The sequence below is a fragment of the Vulpes vulpes genome, chromosome 14 (genome assembly GCF_048418805.1).
Source record: "Vulpes vulpes isolate BD-2025 chromosome 14, VulVul3, whole genome shotgun sequence".
NCBI classification, from domain to species: domain Eukaryota; kingdom Metazoa; phylum Chordata; class Mammalia; order Carnivora; family Canidae; genus Vulpes; species Vulpes vulpes.
The window spans coordinates 4470259-4486539 of record NC_132793.1 but is presented as its reverse complement, the minus strand read 5'-3'; the positions used below and the strand labels follow the sequence as shown (position 1 = coordinate 4486539).

The 16281-nt window shown below is 45.0% G+C and overlaps 1 protein-coding gene across 2 annotated transcripts in view; it reads left to right on the top strand.

The window, feature by feature from the left end:
* VAPB (VAMP associated protein B and C) overlaps nt 1-15676 on the top strand; it is a 56378-nt gene extending 40702 nt beyond the window's left edge. For both annotated transcript variants that reach the window (XM_072735520.1, XM_072735519.1), the window contains exons 3-6: nt 1-104; nt 3493-3573; nt 5526-5702; nt 8759-15676. In XM_072735520.1, coding sequence (XP_072591621.1) covers nt 1-104; nt 3493-3573; nt 5526-5702; nt 8759-8917 — 521 coding nt within the window. In that variant the 3' untranslated portion in view covers nt 8918-15676. The remainder of the gene's footprint in view (nt 105-3492; nt 3574-5525; nt 5703-8758) is intronic.
* The last annotated feature ends 605 nt before the right edge of the window (nt 15677-16281 follow it).

Genomic DNA, 16281 nt, shown 5'->3' with positions numbered 1-16281 from the left:
TGATGTTACAGCCTTTCGATTATGACCCCAATGAGAAAAGTAAACACAAGTTTATGGTTCAGTCTATGTTTGCTCCGACTGACACTTCTGATATGGAAGCAGTAGTAAGTACTGAATGCTTCTTACTTTTTTTAGTAATTAAAAAAAAAAAGATGAGGTACAGAATTTTGGGTGCATGCATTTCAAAATGTGTCAAAGTTTTTAAAGGGGAATGGTGTTTTCAAGGAGGTTTGTACTTTGACTACCTTTATGGTTTTTCCTCAAACTTTTATTTTAACATTTTATGTAACTTTCCAGAATACTATTCTTTTCTGACTCTTTTAAAATCACAGTTTGCTTCAGCACTTCCTTGTTCTGATGAATTGTGTTTTAAATGGTTTGAGGATTTCTTCCCTTTATACCCCCTTTCCATCCTCCATAGGAAAGGGTACTTCTTAGTATAGGGAATGCCTCTTACCGCCTCTCCCTGCCCACCACCCTGACCCCCACCCCGCAAGAGCCCAGAGGGATGTGAGACAATGGAATACTTAAATGTCCTCCAGTGCCAAAGGGTTTCTTCCTTGCTTGGTTCTGGTAAGCATGATTTTTTCCCCCTCCCTAGTTTCCCTCTTTTTTTTTTTTTTCCCCTGCTTAAATACATGTTTAACCCTTTCTCTAATTTCAGTAAAAATAGGATGACTTTGTTTTTATAAAATGAATAAGTGATATTATATTATTGGTTTTTCTGGGAAAAGGTTATAATGGAAATTCTTCTTAAAGTAAACTTTTTCCACATTTGAAGAAATCGGCGGACATTCTGCTGTCTGCAGGAATCACAATGTACAGATAAACCTTACCTTACACAGCCCCCGCTAGACTGGAGAGTCCACACTCACAGATGGCAAGAGAAAGGCAAGGTTCCCTCAACGTCTGCATCATCACTTTCCAGCTCACCACCCCAGGCTAGGAGACTGGTCACCTGAGGAGTACCTGCAGTTGGGAGGCAATGGTGGCTCACAAAGCACCGAGGTTTTTCTCTTTCAAGTTTTATGCAAAGGGCTTTCTATGCACCACTTCCCTTCGTGTCCCAGTGTCCCATTCAGCCTTTTCTGTTAGTCTTGGAAAAGCACAAATGACCATCTTTGTGGATGTTTAAGTTTGGGGCAGGAGATGAGGGGTAAGCCAGATACCTTGAGATTTGAGAGAGATGAGTGACAATAGACTACCTTCCCCTTTCATAAGAATGATTATTGAGGCATTTACTACTTTCTCTTTTATTCCCAGAACATGATGTGTCACTTCATGTTAATTTGTGTGAGCAAGGAAATGTATGGCAAATACAAAATTTGGAATATCCAAGAATGTATTCTGCTTGGCTTTTGCTGCATGGCTTAGTGACAAGAGCATGGGCTTGGGTGTCTTGGGTGTGGGGCTGAGCTCTGCCTTTTACTAATGTTGTGGCCTTGGGCAGTTTTCATTAACTCTCTATAGGGTTGGGTTACCTGTAAAAGGGGGATAAAAACGTAGTTTACACTGGTCGTGGGATTCCGTGTGCTGTGTGTGTCAGACACCTGGCACAGTCTCCAAAGCTGTTGTATCTGAGCACTATTGTAGGCCAGGCCCTCTATATACAATGAGGGTGAATTTCACTCCTTTTTATGATAATTTTCATAACAGTTAAAATTTTTTATATGAAATGTATATGGTAGGAAAATTTGGAAATATACAAATAAGCACAAATAAAACTAAAACTGACCTGTATTTATTTATTTATACTAGACCTAATCGCTGTTATTCAGAGCCTTGTGCTATTTCTTTATTTTTAACTATTTTTTTTTGTATTTTGATCTATAGAGTAGAAGTGGAAAAAATTATACAGTGACTACTCCTATAACGTTTATCTAGATTGACCATTTAATACTTTGCCACATTTGCTTTATTTCTCTTATAAACTTTCTTTTTTTGCCGAACCACTTGACTCTAAGACACAGACTTCAGGACACTTGCTCCTACATGCTTCAGAACAAGGACAGTGTCTTACACAGTCACAGCACTGCCCTCACAGCTGAGAAGGTTGACATTAATCCAATCATATTATCTAACCGAGAAACTCCAATGCCGCGTTCTCCAGTTGCTCCAAAGTGGCCGTTGGTTGTTCTTAGTCAAGTAGAGTACAGTACCCTCAGCCTTTTTTGTTTTTCATGACTTTTAATTTTTTGAGACCAGGCCAGTTCTTGGGTTTGTCCACTTATTTCCTCATGATTAAATTCAGGTTAAATGTTTTTTAGCAAGAATATTCCATAAGTAATATCATGTATGCATCATATCAGAAGGCATTCAGTACTGGGTTGTCCCTCTACTGGTGATGCTAAAAGTTGGATTACTTTGTTAATTTGGTGACTGCCAACTTTCCAGTTCAAGGCAAGGTTGCCCCTTGTGGTTAATATGTGATCTTTGATACTCTTGAGTAATTGGACGCTTGGAGACCACGTGAATAACCTGCTCACCAGCAGTCTCACCTGGTGGTTTAGTGTCTAGTGATTGACCCTTGCTTGATGTTCTTTTGACACACAAAAGAACTTTTGTATACTGTGTGTATACAGAGAAACAGACTTAAAATATTGTTTGTAGCTTCTTCACTTAATGTTCTGTGAATTTTCCCTGTGTAATTAAATACTCTTCAGTATCACTTGTGAATGGCATGCTGTTCCACTGAATGGACCTGCCATGGTTTATTTGGCAGTTCCTTATTGCTTGACATACAGATTGTTTCCTATTTCTGGCTCTTGGTACCTGTGTTGCGCTAGCTGCCTCCTGCATGGTCCTGGGCCGAGGGTGGGAAAGTTTGTTCTTTTTTTCTGTGTTAACCTTCCTGCTACGCTGGTCTGCAGTTCTCAGCATACCCTGGAATTCCTGCCCTCCACTGCCCAAAGGAGGAGGATTAAGCCAGGAGTACATCATCCCAGAGCATGGCTTTAGTCAGGAAGGTGTCCTCACCAGCAGACCGGAGAGAGTGGGGGGTCAGCCCAGACAGGGGTTCACTCATTAGTTCACCCTGTTGATAGTTGGCAGTGTGGTTCTAAAACCACTCCCACGTAGTATATGCTACCCTAAGAAGGATGTACCTGACAACGTAAGTTTTATTTTCTTAAGGAGAGCCAGAGTGACCTCTGACCACCCAGACATAATTTAGAACATTCCTCTTCCTTCAACAGTGGTTGTCTCTGTCCCATGTGCTTCCCACAGACTAGCAACAGGAGCAGCATTGGTTGACTTGGAGGAATCAGGCAGCAGGACTGGGATTTGGAAAGTGTAATAAATATTCAGGAAAGCTAGTGTATTTAATCTTGTCATGTTAAAAATATTGAAATCGCAGCAGACGTAAGTTCTTTGTTTGATATACATCAGGGCTTTCTCATTAAGAGTATTTTTTTGAAATTGTCAGTTATAGGAAGAAAATTATTCTTCCAGCAGCTTTATAATATCCTGATTATTAAATTTAAATTGTTTTAGTGGAAGGAGGCAAAACCGGAAGACCTTATGGATTCAAAACTTAGATGTGTGTTTGAATTGCCAGCAGAAAATGATAAACCAGTAAGTATGTTTATAGTTAACAATAATTGAATGTTGCAAGCTGATACTTATTTGCATACCATCTCCTGCAAAACCAAGATTTAAGTTGGCAAATTATTTTCCTTCTTCTGATGTCTGATGAAAAAAATAAGCTGAAGTCAACAAATAAGTGGGCCTTCACGAAATCAGCCTTTGAGAGACTTGCAGAAAGAGAACTAATTGAAACAATTTTTTTTCTTGAAAAGTGCAACCTGTTGGCTGTTGAAATGTCATAAATCCTAAAGAGTTTCTTTTACCTGGCAAAGTGATAGGTTGCTGTAAAAGAGTGGGTAAGTCAAAAATGGAATAATTTGCCGTTTATCATGGTGCTTGATGGACAGGTGGTAAGCTCTCAGGTTCTGTTGCTGTATAAACTGCTGTCTTAGGGCTCTCTGTCTACTCTTTCCCCTAACACCACCTCACCACCCCTTTTACCTTCCTGCCTCTTTAGTCAAAACCTGCTTTTAGATTAGGGTTTCTCAACCTCAGCACTATTAACATCGGGGCTGGATCCTTCCCTGCTGGGGGATGCTGTCTTACCAGCATCCCTGGCCTCTCCTCACTATGTACTAGTGAGGTGATTACTCCTCTTGTGTGACAACTAAAATGGTCTCCAGACACTGCCTATTGTGCACTGGTGGGGGCAGAAGCACTGTCCATTGAGTCACCCCCTGTGCTGCCTAAGTTATTAGCATTAAGGCATATGTCGTAAGGGAAAGGACTAGCTGCCTCCAAGCTGTCAGCTCGCTTTTCTCCTTGAAACTAAGGGGCAGGCCTGTCATGGCCCTTGCTCATGACCAGTTGAAGAGAGAAGACTGTATCTAAAATGCTAATTTGGACCTTCCTTCCACTTAGTCGGAAAAAGTTTAATTTGTATTAAAAACACCCTGTAGAACATTCCACTACCCTGGCTGTTAATAGCTGGAGTTGGGAAATCAAAATGCTCACATTCTGTTAGCGTTGTCCATAGTGATCTCCGGAACGCTGTTGATTTTGCCACAGCTACTGTATTTTCTTCCTGCTCAATGACGGACCACCATCATTAGCCTGTTTCTTTGAACGGGTAATGGGATTTTTGTTGTTGTTGATTTTGACTATTCCCATTGCATATTTTGTCCCAGGAAGGTTGATTTGGGAAGCTGTGAGACCTGTGCTCTGCTCCTGGCTCTGTGCTGTACCAGCTTTGTAGATGGGAGCCTTGCTGTTTGCAGGGCTCTCCTCTTCTCACCTGGAAGATGAAGAGTCATACTAGAGAGAGTGCAATAGGGAGAGCCAGTCGTGTTCAGTGTGCTGCATGGAACCTGCAGGGCGGTGATGGCCAGCACATCTGACCACTTCCATGCCTTCCCTGGTAGTGTCTCCTCCCCAGGCACTCTCCAGAGGCTGTCGTCATGGTCTCTCGGTGGGGAAGTAGAGGATGTGTAGCTTCCCTCGATTGAAATAGCAGACACTAAGCTAGTTTCACCCTCAACCCAGCTTCGAAGTTCTGAGTTTGTGAAATAAATCGCCCTCTGTATAAACATTCTCCCTGGCCTCCCACCTCCCCCATCCCAGCCCGTCCTGGGGATGTTGTGGTCTTCCTGGTGACAGTAATTTGTTGCTAATAACTCCTGAGCTTGCACGATTACGATATGCTAATTTTTACATGGCAGGAATTTGATCGTGCAGTATGCACAGGCTTTTTTCTCTTCCTTTGAAGTATTAGTCTCAGCCGAACTTCATTATTTGTCCTTATCCATAATTTCTGGGGCCCAGTTGCTTTAGATTATTAAGATTCTAGATAAAGTGATCCATTTTTAAAATAAATGTGACATTTTACAGTGTGGATGAAACGCTACCACGTGTGGTGTTTGCTGAGAACTACTTTACTTTGCATAAAAAAGTCCTTTATTACATAGTTGGTGACACTTGGGCTTTCATTTATTTCTGAACAGCATGATGTAGAAATAAATAAAATTATACCCACAACTGCATCAAAGACAGAAACACCAACGGTGTCTAAAGCTCTGAGTTCTTCTTTGGATGACACTGAAGTTAAGAAGGTGATGGAAGAGTGTAAGAGGCTGCAGGGTGAAGTGCAGAGGCTCCGGGAGGAAAACAAGCAATTCAAGGTAATGGCATTTTCTTTTCTTTCCTTTCCTTTCCTTTCCCTTTCCCTTTCCCTTTCCCTTTCCCTTTCCCTTTCCCTTTTTAAGATTTTATTTTTTTAAGTAATCTCTCCACCCAACATGGGGCTTGAACTCACAACCCTGAGATCAAGAGTCACATGCTCTATCAACTGAGCACTCCAATAGTGTTTTATTTCTTGATAATCTATAAAAAACAGGGACTTTTTAACACTCTGATCTTGAGTGGGGGAGTTGACAAATCCCTGAATTTGTAGTTGTTTTGTATTTACACATTCTTCCCCTAGGGAGAAATTTCTGTGGCTTTCATCAGGTTCTCAAAAGAGCTCTGATTCCCTCCTGCCACCCCACTCCCACCCCCACCCCCACCCCCCAAGTTAACCAATGTCTCTGAGGAGAAGCTTTTCAACTATTTAAATTCTTGTTCCCTTGTATTTGATATGTTGTAATAATGTATTTCATCCTCTAAACCTTTCTGTGAGTAGGGATTGTTACCATCCCCAGTGTACAGGTGAGGAGACTGAGGAGCAGAGGTTAAGTGACTTGCCTGAGGACGTACTTGGAGTGAGACTTGAACCCAGGCTTTGTGCCCTGAGCTCACAGTGGTTCCATTCTCCGGCCTCAGCCTGCAGACTCTTGTCCTCTTGTAAGAGCTCCTCTTGCCTTCGCATTAGTGTAAACTGAAGATAAATTCTGAGACTAAACACAAAACTGCAGTGGTTATCCTGAATTTACAGTGTCAAACCCTACTATATCCCCAGTAGGTGAGAATCTTTTCTTTAGGAGGGTAAATAGGTAAATACCTGTACTCTTTTAACATAGGCATAATTCTGGTTTTTGAAGATTCTAGGTGGGTCTGGGCAGTAGGATCTCCTCAGACTGTTCACATGGTGATGAGATTGGAGATGGGAGGTTGTCACAGTAGACAGGTGGAGATTATAGAAGGAGAAACCCGGGTCTCCAGCTTGTGGCTGTTGGAGAGGTAGTTGGCATGAGTATTGAGAGGGTCAGGTTGAACTGGGCAGTAAAGGAAAGTAGGGTGCACTTCATTTGGCCTTGTTGGCCTACGGTGTTATGCCAGTGACTGCTCACACTTGACTAGCTCTGGATCTGTGATGGTCACAGCATCTCCTGGGCCTCGACTCACAAAACCTGTCTGAGGCGCCGTCCAGCTTTAAAAGTATGTCTATTTCAGGGATCCCTGGGTGGCGCAGCGGTTTGGCGCCTGCCTTTGGCCCAGGGCGCGATCCTGGAGACCCGGGATCGAATCCCACATCAGGCTCCCGGTGCATGGAGCCTGCTTCTCCCTCCGCCTGTGTCTCTGCCTCTCTCTCTCTCTCTCTGTGACTATCATAAATAAATAAAAATTAAAAATAAATAAATAAATAAATAAAAGTATGTCTATTTCAGACATGGTCTTGAAGAGAATGGTTCTGAGCATCTGGTCATAGGAACGTCTGTTGCAGCTTAAATATGAGGCTGGTCTATTCACTTCTCGATCATGCCACTCACCCATGCCCTAGGCTTTTGCTCTTTAACCACCATAGCACTAGACACATGTAATAAATACATTCCATTCAGTTGACTTCTCCTTCTTTTATTCTGACAGTGCTATAGATACAGGAGACCTGACAGTGTCTGGAGAATGGCATCATCTTCTTTTTTTGCAGTAATCTTGATTTGCCTCGTTCAGTAACTTCTTTTAGTATGGTGTAAATTATGAAGCTGACACTTTACTTTTTGACTAAAAATCTAAGATATGCCTAAAGCTTCTCCTTGAGTGTATTTCTCTTCAGAAACAGAGTCCTGTGCCGTTTAAAGTGATAAATAGGTAGAAATAGCTTCTGTATAAACCCAATAAAATAAATGCTGTATTTTGCTGTGCCCATTTTTTTTTGAAGTTAATCGAATAACACTAGTCATTTATCACTGTGCAGCGATATTGGCCATGCCCCATGAGCAGAATATCTTTAAAATATTATCAGACCAATCTTGACGTTAGAAGATTCTTTATCCTGCCAAATACTGATTTCTTGTTTTGTGTTGTTTCATTCTTTCATTTGGCCAACACATTTTCTGAGCCCCTCCCATGTACCAGCACTGTGGGCACAAATACAAGCTGTCCCTGCCACTGAGGAGCTCCCTGCTGACCAGGGTAGCTGGGGACAAAAGTACTGATGAGCTGAATGATGAGTGGCCCCACAGAGATGGCCACAAGTGCTGTGGAGAGTCAGCTCAATGGCCTGCCTGTTGTCTCCAGGACAGACAGGTTTGGGGATGAGTAGTTGGGGTAATTAGCTAGAGATGCACCTGAGCCCAAGTACAGAGGCCTTGCTGCATGCCCTGTTGAGGGGTGTGGAGTTGGCCTTGGGAGTAAAGGAAGAAAAAGTTTCTATTCCATGTATTAAGTAGAAAAATATCTGAGCTGCATATATGAGATTCAGTCACATTTTAATATTCCAAATACCATGTTTTCTGTCCAGCAGTCTACATGTAACTCATCAATACAGAGTTCTGCATTTGAAAGCTGCTGCCCCTCTCCCCCTTTGTAGTTTCTTGTGATTTTTATATTTGTGCTTTGAGAAATGCCTATCATTTCAAAACTGGATGACTTGGTTAGGGAAGCCTGCTCCGTAGAGGGAGGGAAGACAGGGTTGGAGTCCGATGTAGAAGGGTGGCCCGGAGGCATGGCCAGAGAGGTAGATGGCTTCTGGGGGCAGAAGAGACTGGCTGAGCCTTTCAGAGGCTTTTTTCTGTAAGTCATGGGGAACCAAGGTACTTAGATGTATGGTATAAAAAGGTGCCTAGCAGCATTGTGTAGGTGGGTGGAAGGAAAGAGGAGTTTCTGGGAATATTTTCTGAGTGACCTCAACCCAGTACTTTCTCTGTGGGATTCAGTTTCTCCCTTTGAAAAATGAGGAGGCTGGCCCACACCATGTGATTCAAGTGTGTTTTTTAAAGGCCCATCCTGTTGAACTGTACAGTTGACTTTTGCTTCTGGTGCCTTGGGTTGTCTTTGAAATGTGCCTTTGCTCCCATAGGAGGAAGATGGACTCCGGATGAGGAAGACAGCTCAGAGCAACAGCCCTGTGCCTGTGTTAGCTCCAGCTGGGAAGGAGGAGGGCCTCAGCGCCCGGCTCCTCGCCCTCGTGGTTTTGTTCTTCATCGTCGGTGTGATCATAGGGAAGATCGCCTTGTAGAGGCAGTGGGCACAGGGCGGAATACTGGATTGATGGGCCCGCCATCCCCTGGGCTTTGACTTTATCATAACCATGTGTAAAAAAGAAGTTCATGTATGATGACATCTCACAGGTCTTGCCTTTAAATTACTCCCTCCCTGCGCGTGCGCACGCGTGCACATACACACACACAATTATAACGTAACAATCCTTTAGAGAGTTAAAAATGTATAGTAAATGATTGGAGGAAAAGAATGGTCTTTATTAATGACAAGGGAAACCGTGATTAAATCGTAATGGCATGTCGTGTCATTTTAAACATGTGTAGCCTTGGTACATGGGGCTGGGTTGATTACTTCTCTTAGAACAAGACACTCTTCCTGCCTGTTGGTGCCGGGCCTTGGGGAGCTGGAACCCGGTGCGGTGGGGATGGCCGTCATCTCCACATAGCAAGCCCCACCCACTCACTCACTCTCTGGGCTGCTGCTCCATGTTCTGTCCCCGGCTGTCTGTCCCCGGCTGTCGGTTCCTTGGGACTGATGAACAGGGTCAGAAGCCAATGGCATTGTGCTGTGGCAGCGTCAGATCTGCCCATCAGGAGCGAGAGGCAGTGGGAGGCAGCAGGAGGTGGACTGACCCAACACTTTGGAAATGAAAGTCAATGCTTTGTTCTCTTAAAGGGACCAAGCTAAATTACTGTTGGTTCATGTAGTGAGATTGAATTGTTATTGAGAGATGTTTAATGCATATTTAACTTATTTAATGTATCTCATCTCATGTTTCCTTATTGCCACAAGATTATAATTAATGCTGTGGCCTAAAAATCACCTGTGCTACCTAATGCCAGTGGGTGACGCTGGCACTGCTGCTGGAGAGCTGTGGGCTCCTCTCTCTCTCTCTGTCTCTCTTTCTCTCTCTCTCTCTCTCTCTCTCTCTCTCTCTCTCTCTCGGTTCTGGGCTCTATGTACGCTTGGAGGTGTGGTTTATTGGAATGTTGTAGAACAGCTGCCAGAAGTGTTTCACTGTGTAAATAAATAACAACTGTCAAAGAGAGGGAAGTCCTTAGTAGCAACAGTCAACTCTGTTACCCTTTCTAACTGGAGAAGACTAGCTGATCTTGTTTTTTTCCCTCATTACCCCTCAGCCACCACTCATTCTTCCAGCACATGTGCCCCAAGTCTGGTCCTGACCTTTCCCATGTGGCCCTTGCTTGGAATGAGGCAGCAGAATGGTAGCAGACAGGGAACCAGCTGGGTGGGGGCGGGAGAGGGGTGAGAGGCTCCAGATAATCGTCAAGTAGTGATTGAGAGTTTGACTGTAAATTAATTTTATGCCATAAAAGACCAATCCAATTCTGTTTGACTATGTAGCATCTTAAAAAGAAAAAAAATTAAAATAAAGCCCCAGAATTAAGAGTTCTTTTGTCATTTTGTCACACTTGCTATAGGGGGGAAATTATTATCCTTATGATCCTCAATATTATTTTGTTATTGGAAGGTTGGTTTTAAAATGAGCCCTATCAATTCAGTGAGAAATATATATGTTTAATGATTTGAAGTGTGTGTGTATGTGTGTGTGTACTATTGGCTTCAACTGAGAGTGTAAAAATAAAACTGCTGAAAATCTTTAAGCAGCTGGTCACCCTTAACCTTTCCATTGCTTTGCCCCTCAGTAGAAAGAAATGGCTCTGGGAAATGGGTGGGTTTGAAAAGACAGTCATCAAAAGGAAGACAGTTCTTAGAAGTCATCCACTTGAGTCACATTTCTCCTGAGCTTGGCCAGGGCAGAAGGGCCTCGCTTCTGGCCCTGAGGAGATCTCATCAGGGACCTAGAGCCTGAGAGGCTGGGTGTCTGTGGTCTAAGTAAGTAGCTTCTGTCTTCATGAGAAGTTACTATATCCTGAGTGCTCGTGGGGAACATGAGCAGACCTGGTTCTCAGCCACCCGCCTGGTGGTCGGACTGTGTGGAGTGTGTACACATGGAGGGCTGCCCAAGTAGAGTTAGTCCTGGTACTGTCCACGTGGATCCAGGGACTTTGAGAACGGGGTGAAAAGACTGTGCCTTCTGCCATTAATTTTCTGTAAGTGCAGTACAGTCTGTCCAAGTGTGTGAGCTGTAGCGAACCAGTCTTCTTAGCTTCCAGCAGCTCATGGCCTCGAAAGGACTGTGATTAGGAGGGTCTCAGACTGTTCCTGGGAGTGCAGCACAGTCCCATTTCCTTGGAGCAGGGCTCTGTAGACTTTTTCTCAGGGAGTGTGGCTGTGTGTTCCCATGGACTTTATTCACAAAAGCAGCTGGTGGGATTTGGCCTATGAGGCTGGAATTTGCCCGTGCGTGCACGGAGACGACTAAGTTCTTAAAAAGAGTGCCCCAGATATCTATTCTTTTCCAGGTCTTGGGAAGTGACTTAGCGTTTTATGTATTTGTAGGAGACGACATTCAGCTTCTCAGAAGATGTGGGCCTTTTGTTTGTAGCTGAAAATCAGAATTACAGATCCACAGTTATCTTTCCAACTAATCCTCCTGTAAAATCTCTCTTTCCTTTAGAGATTATGATTTGGTGACGGCATCTTAATTTATGAAGCTTTTTTGGCTGAACAGAAGGGAACTCCCCCCCAGGAGAGAAAGGAAGGTAATGGTGGGAAGGTTGGATATGATGTGAGTCATTCCATGAGTAGAGTGTGTCAGGAGAGGGATAGTGTGGCACAAGCGCTGCTAAGGGTCGGGGGCCAGAACTCAAACCTGGGGAAGTCAGCACTTTTGAGTGTCTCTCCTGGAATGACAGAAGAGGAAGCATTAGAGAGTGAGGCAGAGGGTAGATGTGTGGTCCTCTCACGTGGCCTGGCCTGTCCCAAGAGGGGAAGAGTCACATAGAATAAACTGGCGCGGCATGGGCAGGCCAGACTCCTGCCTGGTGCCTTGGGCGCTGCTTTGCAGCACCTCTGGGAGCGGTGCCTTTGTTTTAGAAACCTGCCACCGAGCCCACAAATACAAAAGAGATGTAAGCAATAACAATCCTGTAAATTTTTATTGATTGAGTTTTTAAATTGATAATTTAAGCTCTCTCCATACAATACAAAATACCTCTTAAAGACAGCAGGCCATATTATTTGTAGGTATGAGGACTCGGCTTTAATTTTTTTCCTTCATCTAGATTTGCATGTTTTCCCTCTCTAGTCTTCTAAATTGCTGGAACCAGCAGTAATAAATACTGATAAAATCAAAATTGATTTTTACCAGTGGACAGTTTATGCCTAGAGAGATGGCTTATACCTACATAACACAGAAGGGGGAAAAAATGAGGAACCTCCAGTGATCCGTGAAAACCTAAACGCTTTCAAACAAATCCCAGGAACAGAACTGCTATCCAAAGATATCAGTGCGGACTTGCAGGCTGTGTTGGGTCTGATATAACTGAATGCAGTGATAGCTTAGAGCTAAATAGCCTTTCAAATTAATTTGAAAACAAACTGTGTGTGTGTGTGTGTGTGTGTGTGTGTGTGTGTGTAGCATATGTACCATATGTAAGTAGCTTAACATTTTCCAAATGGTGCCTATATATTTTGCACACACGAATCTTTGTATTTGCAAACTCAGAAACCCATGCCAAAACACAGCTCCGTTTGTCATCGTCAGCCCCTTCTGTAAACTAGACCATTTACAAGTTTCTGGGGATGGTTTGTGAAATTCTTGATTTGAACGAAAGATCCAAGGAGGGAAGTGGGACCCTTGGCGTCCCAGGCCCCCCCCCCCCCAGCCCTCCTCAGGGGCAGGGGCCGCTGCGCCCCCTGCTGGCGGGCCGCTCCCCGAGGGCGGCTTCCCCCGGCCTGTCCGGGCGCCTCAGCTTGAGGCAAGCATGCCTCTAGCTGTGGAAGGGACCTGCTCTGAGGAAGTCCCTGAGAGCCAGGCGGGAGCTGCTACGGCCCCGACGAGCGCTGGAGCTGGGAGGCACCTCGGGCCTAGCTGCACCGCCCGCCCAGGGGCTCCCTTGGGCTCTCCCCGCCCCGCTGGGTGTGTGGAAGGCTGCTTCTCTGTAACCTGCCTCGGACAGAGCTGCTTTGACCGGAACCTTCTAGGGAAAGTTGCTGTTCCAGCCAGCGCTCCCTCTGCCCTGTGCAGACCATTTCCAGAACGTTCCCTCGCCACAGCTGTGACCCGGGGGTGGGGAGCGGGGGGAGCTGGGGGCTCTGTGTTGCACGTGAGGAAATGAAGCCTCCGAGAAGTTACGCTGAGCAGCTTTGCAGAGCCTCTCCCTGGGCACGAAGGCCGCCGTGAGGCTGGGATCGCTAAGGCATGGCCTGGAGCTCCATGCCTCCCGCTCAGCAGAGCTGCGTGGAGGCTCCGGTGCGGGACTCCCACGGCCTCGGCCACTCGGACCGTTTGTACCTTCATCAGAGATGTTGCCCTTCATCCCTCGTGCGGTCACTCTCAAGAAGTAGAACCCAGACTCGCGCCGAGATGCTTTTCTAATTTCTTTTTGAAACTAAACACACTTCAGACTGAGGAAAATGTGTGTTTTCCCTTTTCTGGTTGCCTGAGGATCTCTGCTGATGCTTGCGGGGAGTGAATCTGGGGGCCGTAGCAAGGAAAAACGCCAGTCTGTCTCAGGGAGGCAGGGAAGGACGCTTTCCGCGGGGCTTTCCAGAACCTGTAAATTAAACGTGAAGTGGAGGGCAGTTCATGAGAATAGGTATCACAGAAGAGGCCTGCCGAGTTCAAGGGTGGCCGGCTGCTCGGCTCAGCCCTCGCCCCGAGTTGGTGCCATGCTTCTTCTCTGGCTAATCCTGGAAGGGTGCAAGTCACAGCAGACCCTGGTGGGGAGCAGCAGCCAACAGGCCTCCAGCCAGACTCCTGCACCCTAGTCCCGGCTGCCAACCCTCAGCCCATGGGCTTGACCCCCCAGGATGTCACCTGGGGTGCCCGAGCCGCCCCCCTCCCCGCCAGCCCCTGGCAGGGGATCCGGACCTGCGTCTGTGGGATGTTAGCCACGTCATCTAGGCCACTGAAAAGGTTTCTTTTTACTTACGTTCATCACAGGGGTATTTTGGAAAATTCAGAAGACTGGAACACACACGAACGGTTGTGTGTAATAGTTACAAGTGAAACCCGAGGAGGTAGATGAGAGGTTGTCTCGAGTAATATAATTACTTTGGATTTTTTTCCTAATGGAATTAATTCATTAGAAAATAATCTGCATCGACTCCGTAGAGGAAGAAAAAGCTAGCAACAAAAACATAGCTATTACCTAACTTGCTGTAGATATTTGCAATCATGATACCTTGGAATGTTGCCACAATATGGATTGCTTTGATTAAAAGATGTCAGTTGAATAAAACAGTACCGTGGGATAATAGTTTTCTGCTGCTAGATAAATGCTAATGTTTATTTTTAAACCAGGAAACATTGATCCTGTGACAATGCCCTATTAGAATTACTTTATTATACCACAGGGTTGATGTATATTTAATCATTCGGCTAATGGACACGGGCGCAGGACGGCCCGTGTGCTTGCTGCAGTCCCTCGAGTGCCACCCGAGGGGCCCGGTCACTCCTGCCCCGCGCCACCGCCGCCGGCCCGAGCGAAATAGGTCACCGTTCACCCTGTTTCCCTTCAGAACATGCCAACCAGGGTAGACAAGCCCAGTGGCTCGACACAGTTTCACTAAGGCATAGCGCAGACGAGGATGCATACATAGCTTTTTGTGACATAAAACAATGACAGATTAGCATGCATGTTTCTCACGTCGACTCGATGGTTTTCCACGCGACACGAAAAGGTCTGGTTCTCTCTCTGAACCGGAAGCCTGCATTCCCATCTTCCTTTTGTACTTCAGAAGTAAACTACGTTCAGCTGTGACCCTCCGCCGTGGCATTCGTTTCAAACGAGGTTTTTCCATGGACTCTTCCACTTGGATTCAGAGGTCAGAATTTATTGTCTGTAATACTGAGACCATGTGTACAAGCCCCGCTTGCCTTCAGCATTCATGCGTTTAGCACACATTTATTGGTTTACCTTCTGTAGGTTAGGTGCTGGAGGAGATGCTGAGGAATTAATCAACGGGAGCGATTTGTTTTTGTGCTTTTCATTCGTAAGCAACCTCAGTAAAGTGATTCGAGCTTCTATGTAGAGAGCAGACTGCAGAGTACATTTGGTTCTCATTTCTGCTGCTAGCATTTCCTTTTTTAAGAATTTATAAACTGCTGCCATTTGGAACTTCCTATAAGAAACTCTGAATGATCTATTTAAATGTTCCCTTTACCTCTTCTCTCCTTTGTGAGTAAAGAAGTCATTTCAGCGGTGCACGCGGTCCCCCCCTCTGCTTTACAGCTTTCTCCCTGTCTTGGGGGAAAAAAAAATCTCTGCAGTTTGCGGTGTGTGTTTTTATTCTGACTCCAATGTACATTAACATTTTGGGGATCGAGTATTTTAAGAGATGTCTTAGAATGCTTTCATTTTCATAATTTTTCTTTTCTGTATTTTAAGTTGTATTTCCTGTTTTGACAGAGAATTCATTTAAAAAGTTGGTACAGGAAAGGACTCTACCATCATACGTTCTGGTTATCTGATATGTAATAAATTCATGGTTTTATGGCTGACTTTACATTTCCCGGAGGGAAGGAGATGTATTTCTGCAGTGTCCAGATCGAAAGAGCCATTCACAACGTGTTCTCACATGTTCTGTGTCAGCCTGATGAAACCTGCCCTACCGAGGCATAAACTTTTGTACTAGCCGTCTCCGTATTATGTTCAATAAATTCTGTGCTCTGAATATATTTAAAGGATGCTTCAGTGTAAAATTATTTTGAATGGATGGCTTAAGAGCATTTGGATATGCTTTAGAGAACACACTAGGGCCCATCGCTTTTCCTCCACCACTGACTTTTAGGAACATAAAATCAGTTTAAGATGAAAAATCATAGATATCTTGTGTGACGGAAACAGACTTAAGGGATGACTTAGGTCAACTTCCTCATTTTACTGATGAGCGAACTTTGGCGCAGAGAGCCTCAGCGTGGGAACGGGCCCGTGTTCCTGGACTTCCTGGGGGGTGGGGTGGGGAGGGTTTGTGGTTGATGTAGGGAGTACTAGCTGGTGTAGACTGCTTCCAAGTCTGCACGGTGGGGCACCTCTAAGAAACGGTGGACAACTCTCCACCTGAACAGTGTTCCCTTTTTAAACGTTAATGACCACATTTTTACCTCCTTTGGAAAAGTAATACCTGCGAACCTTAAGACTTGACACCAGTCCAAAAGACAGCACGACGATCCCCCCACCCCACGCCCAGGCCCAAGCCCACTGCCCTTCTCCAGAGACTCCTGGACTTCCCATTTCCTGTTTGCCTCTTTCCGGGGATCCTCTCTGCGCGATCCTCTTCCGAGCACGC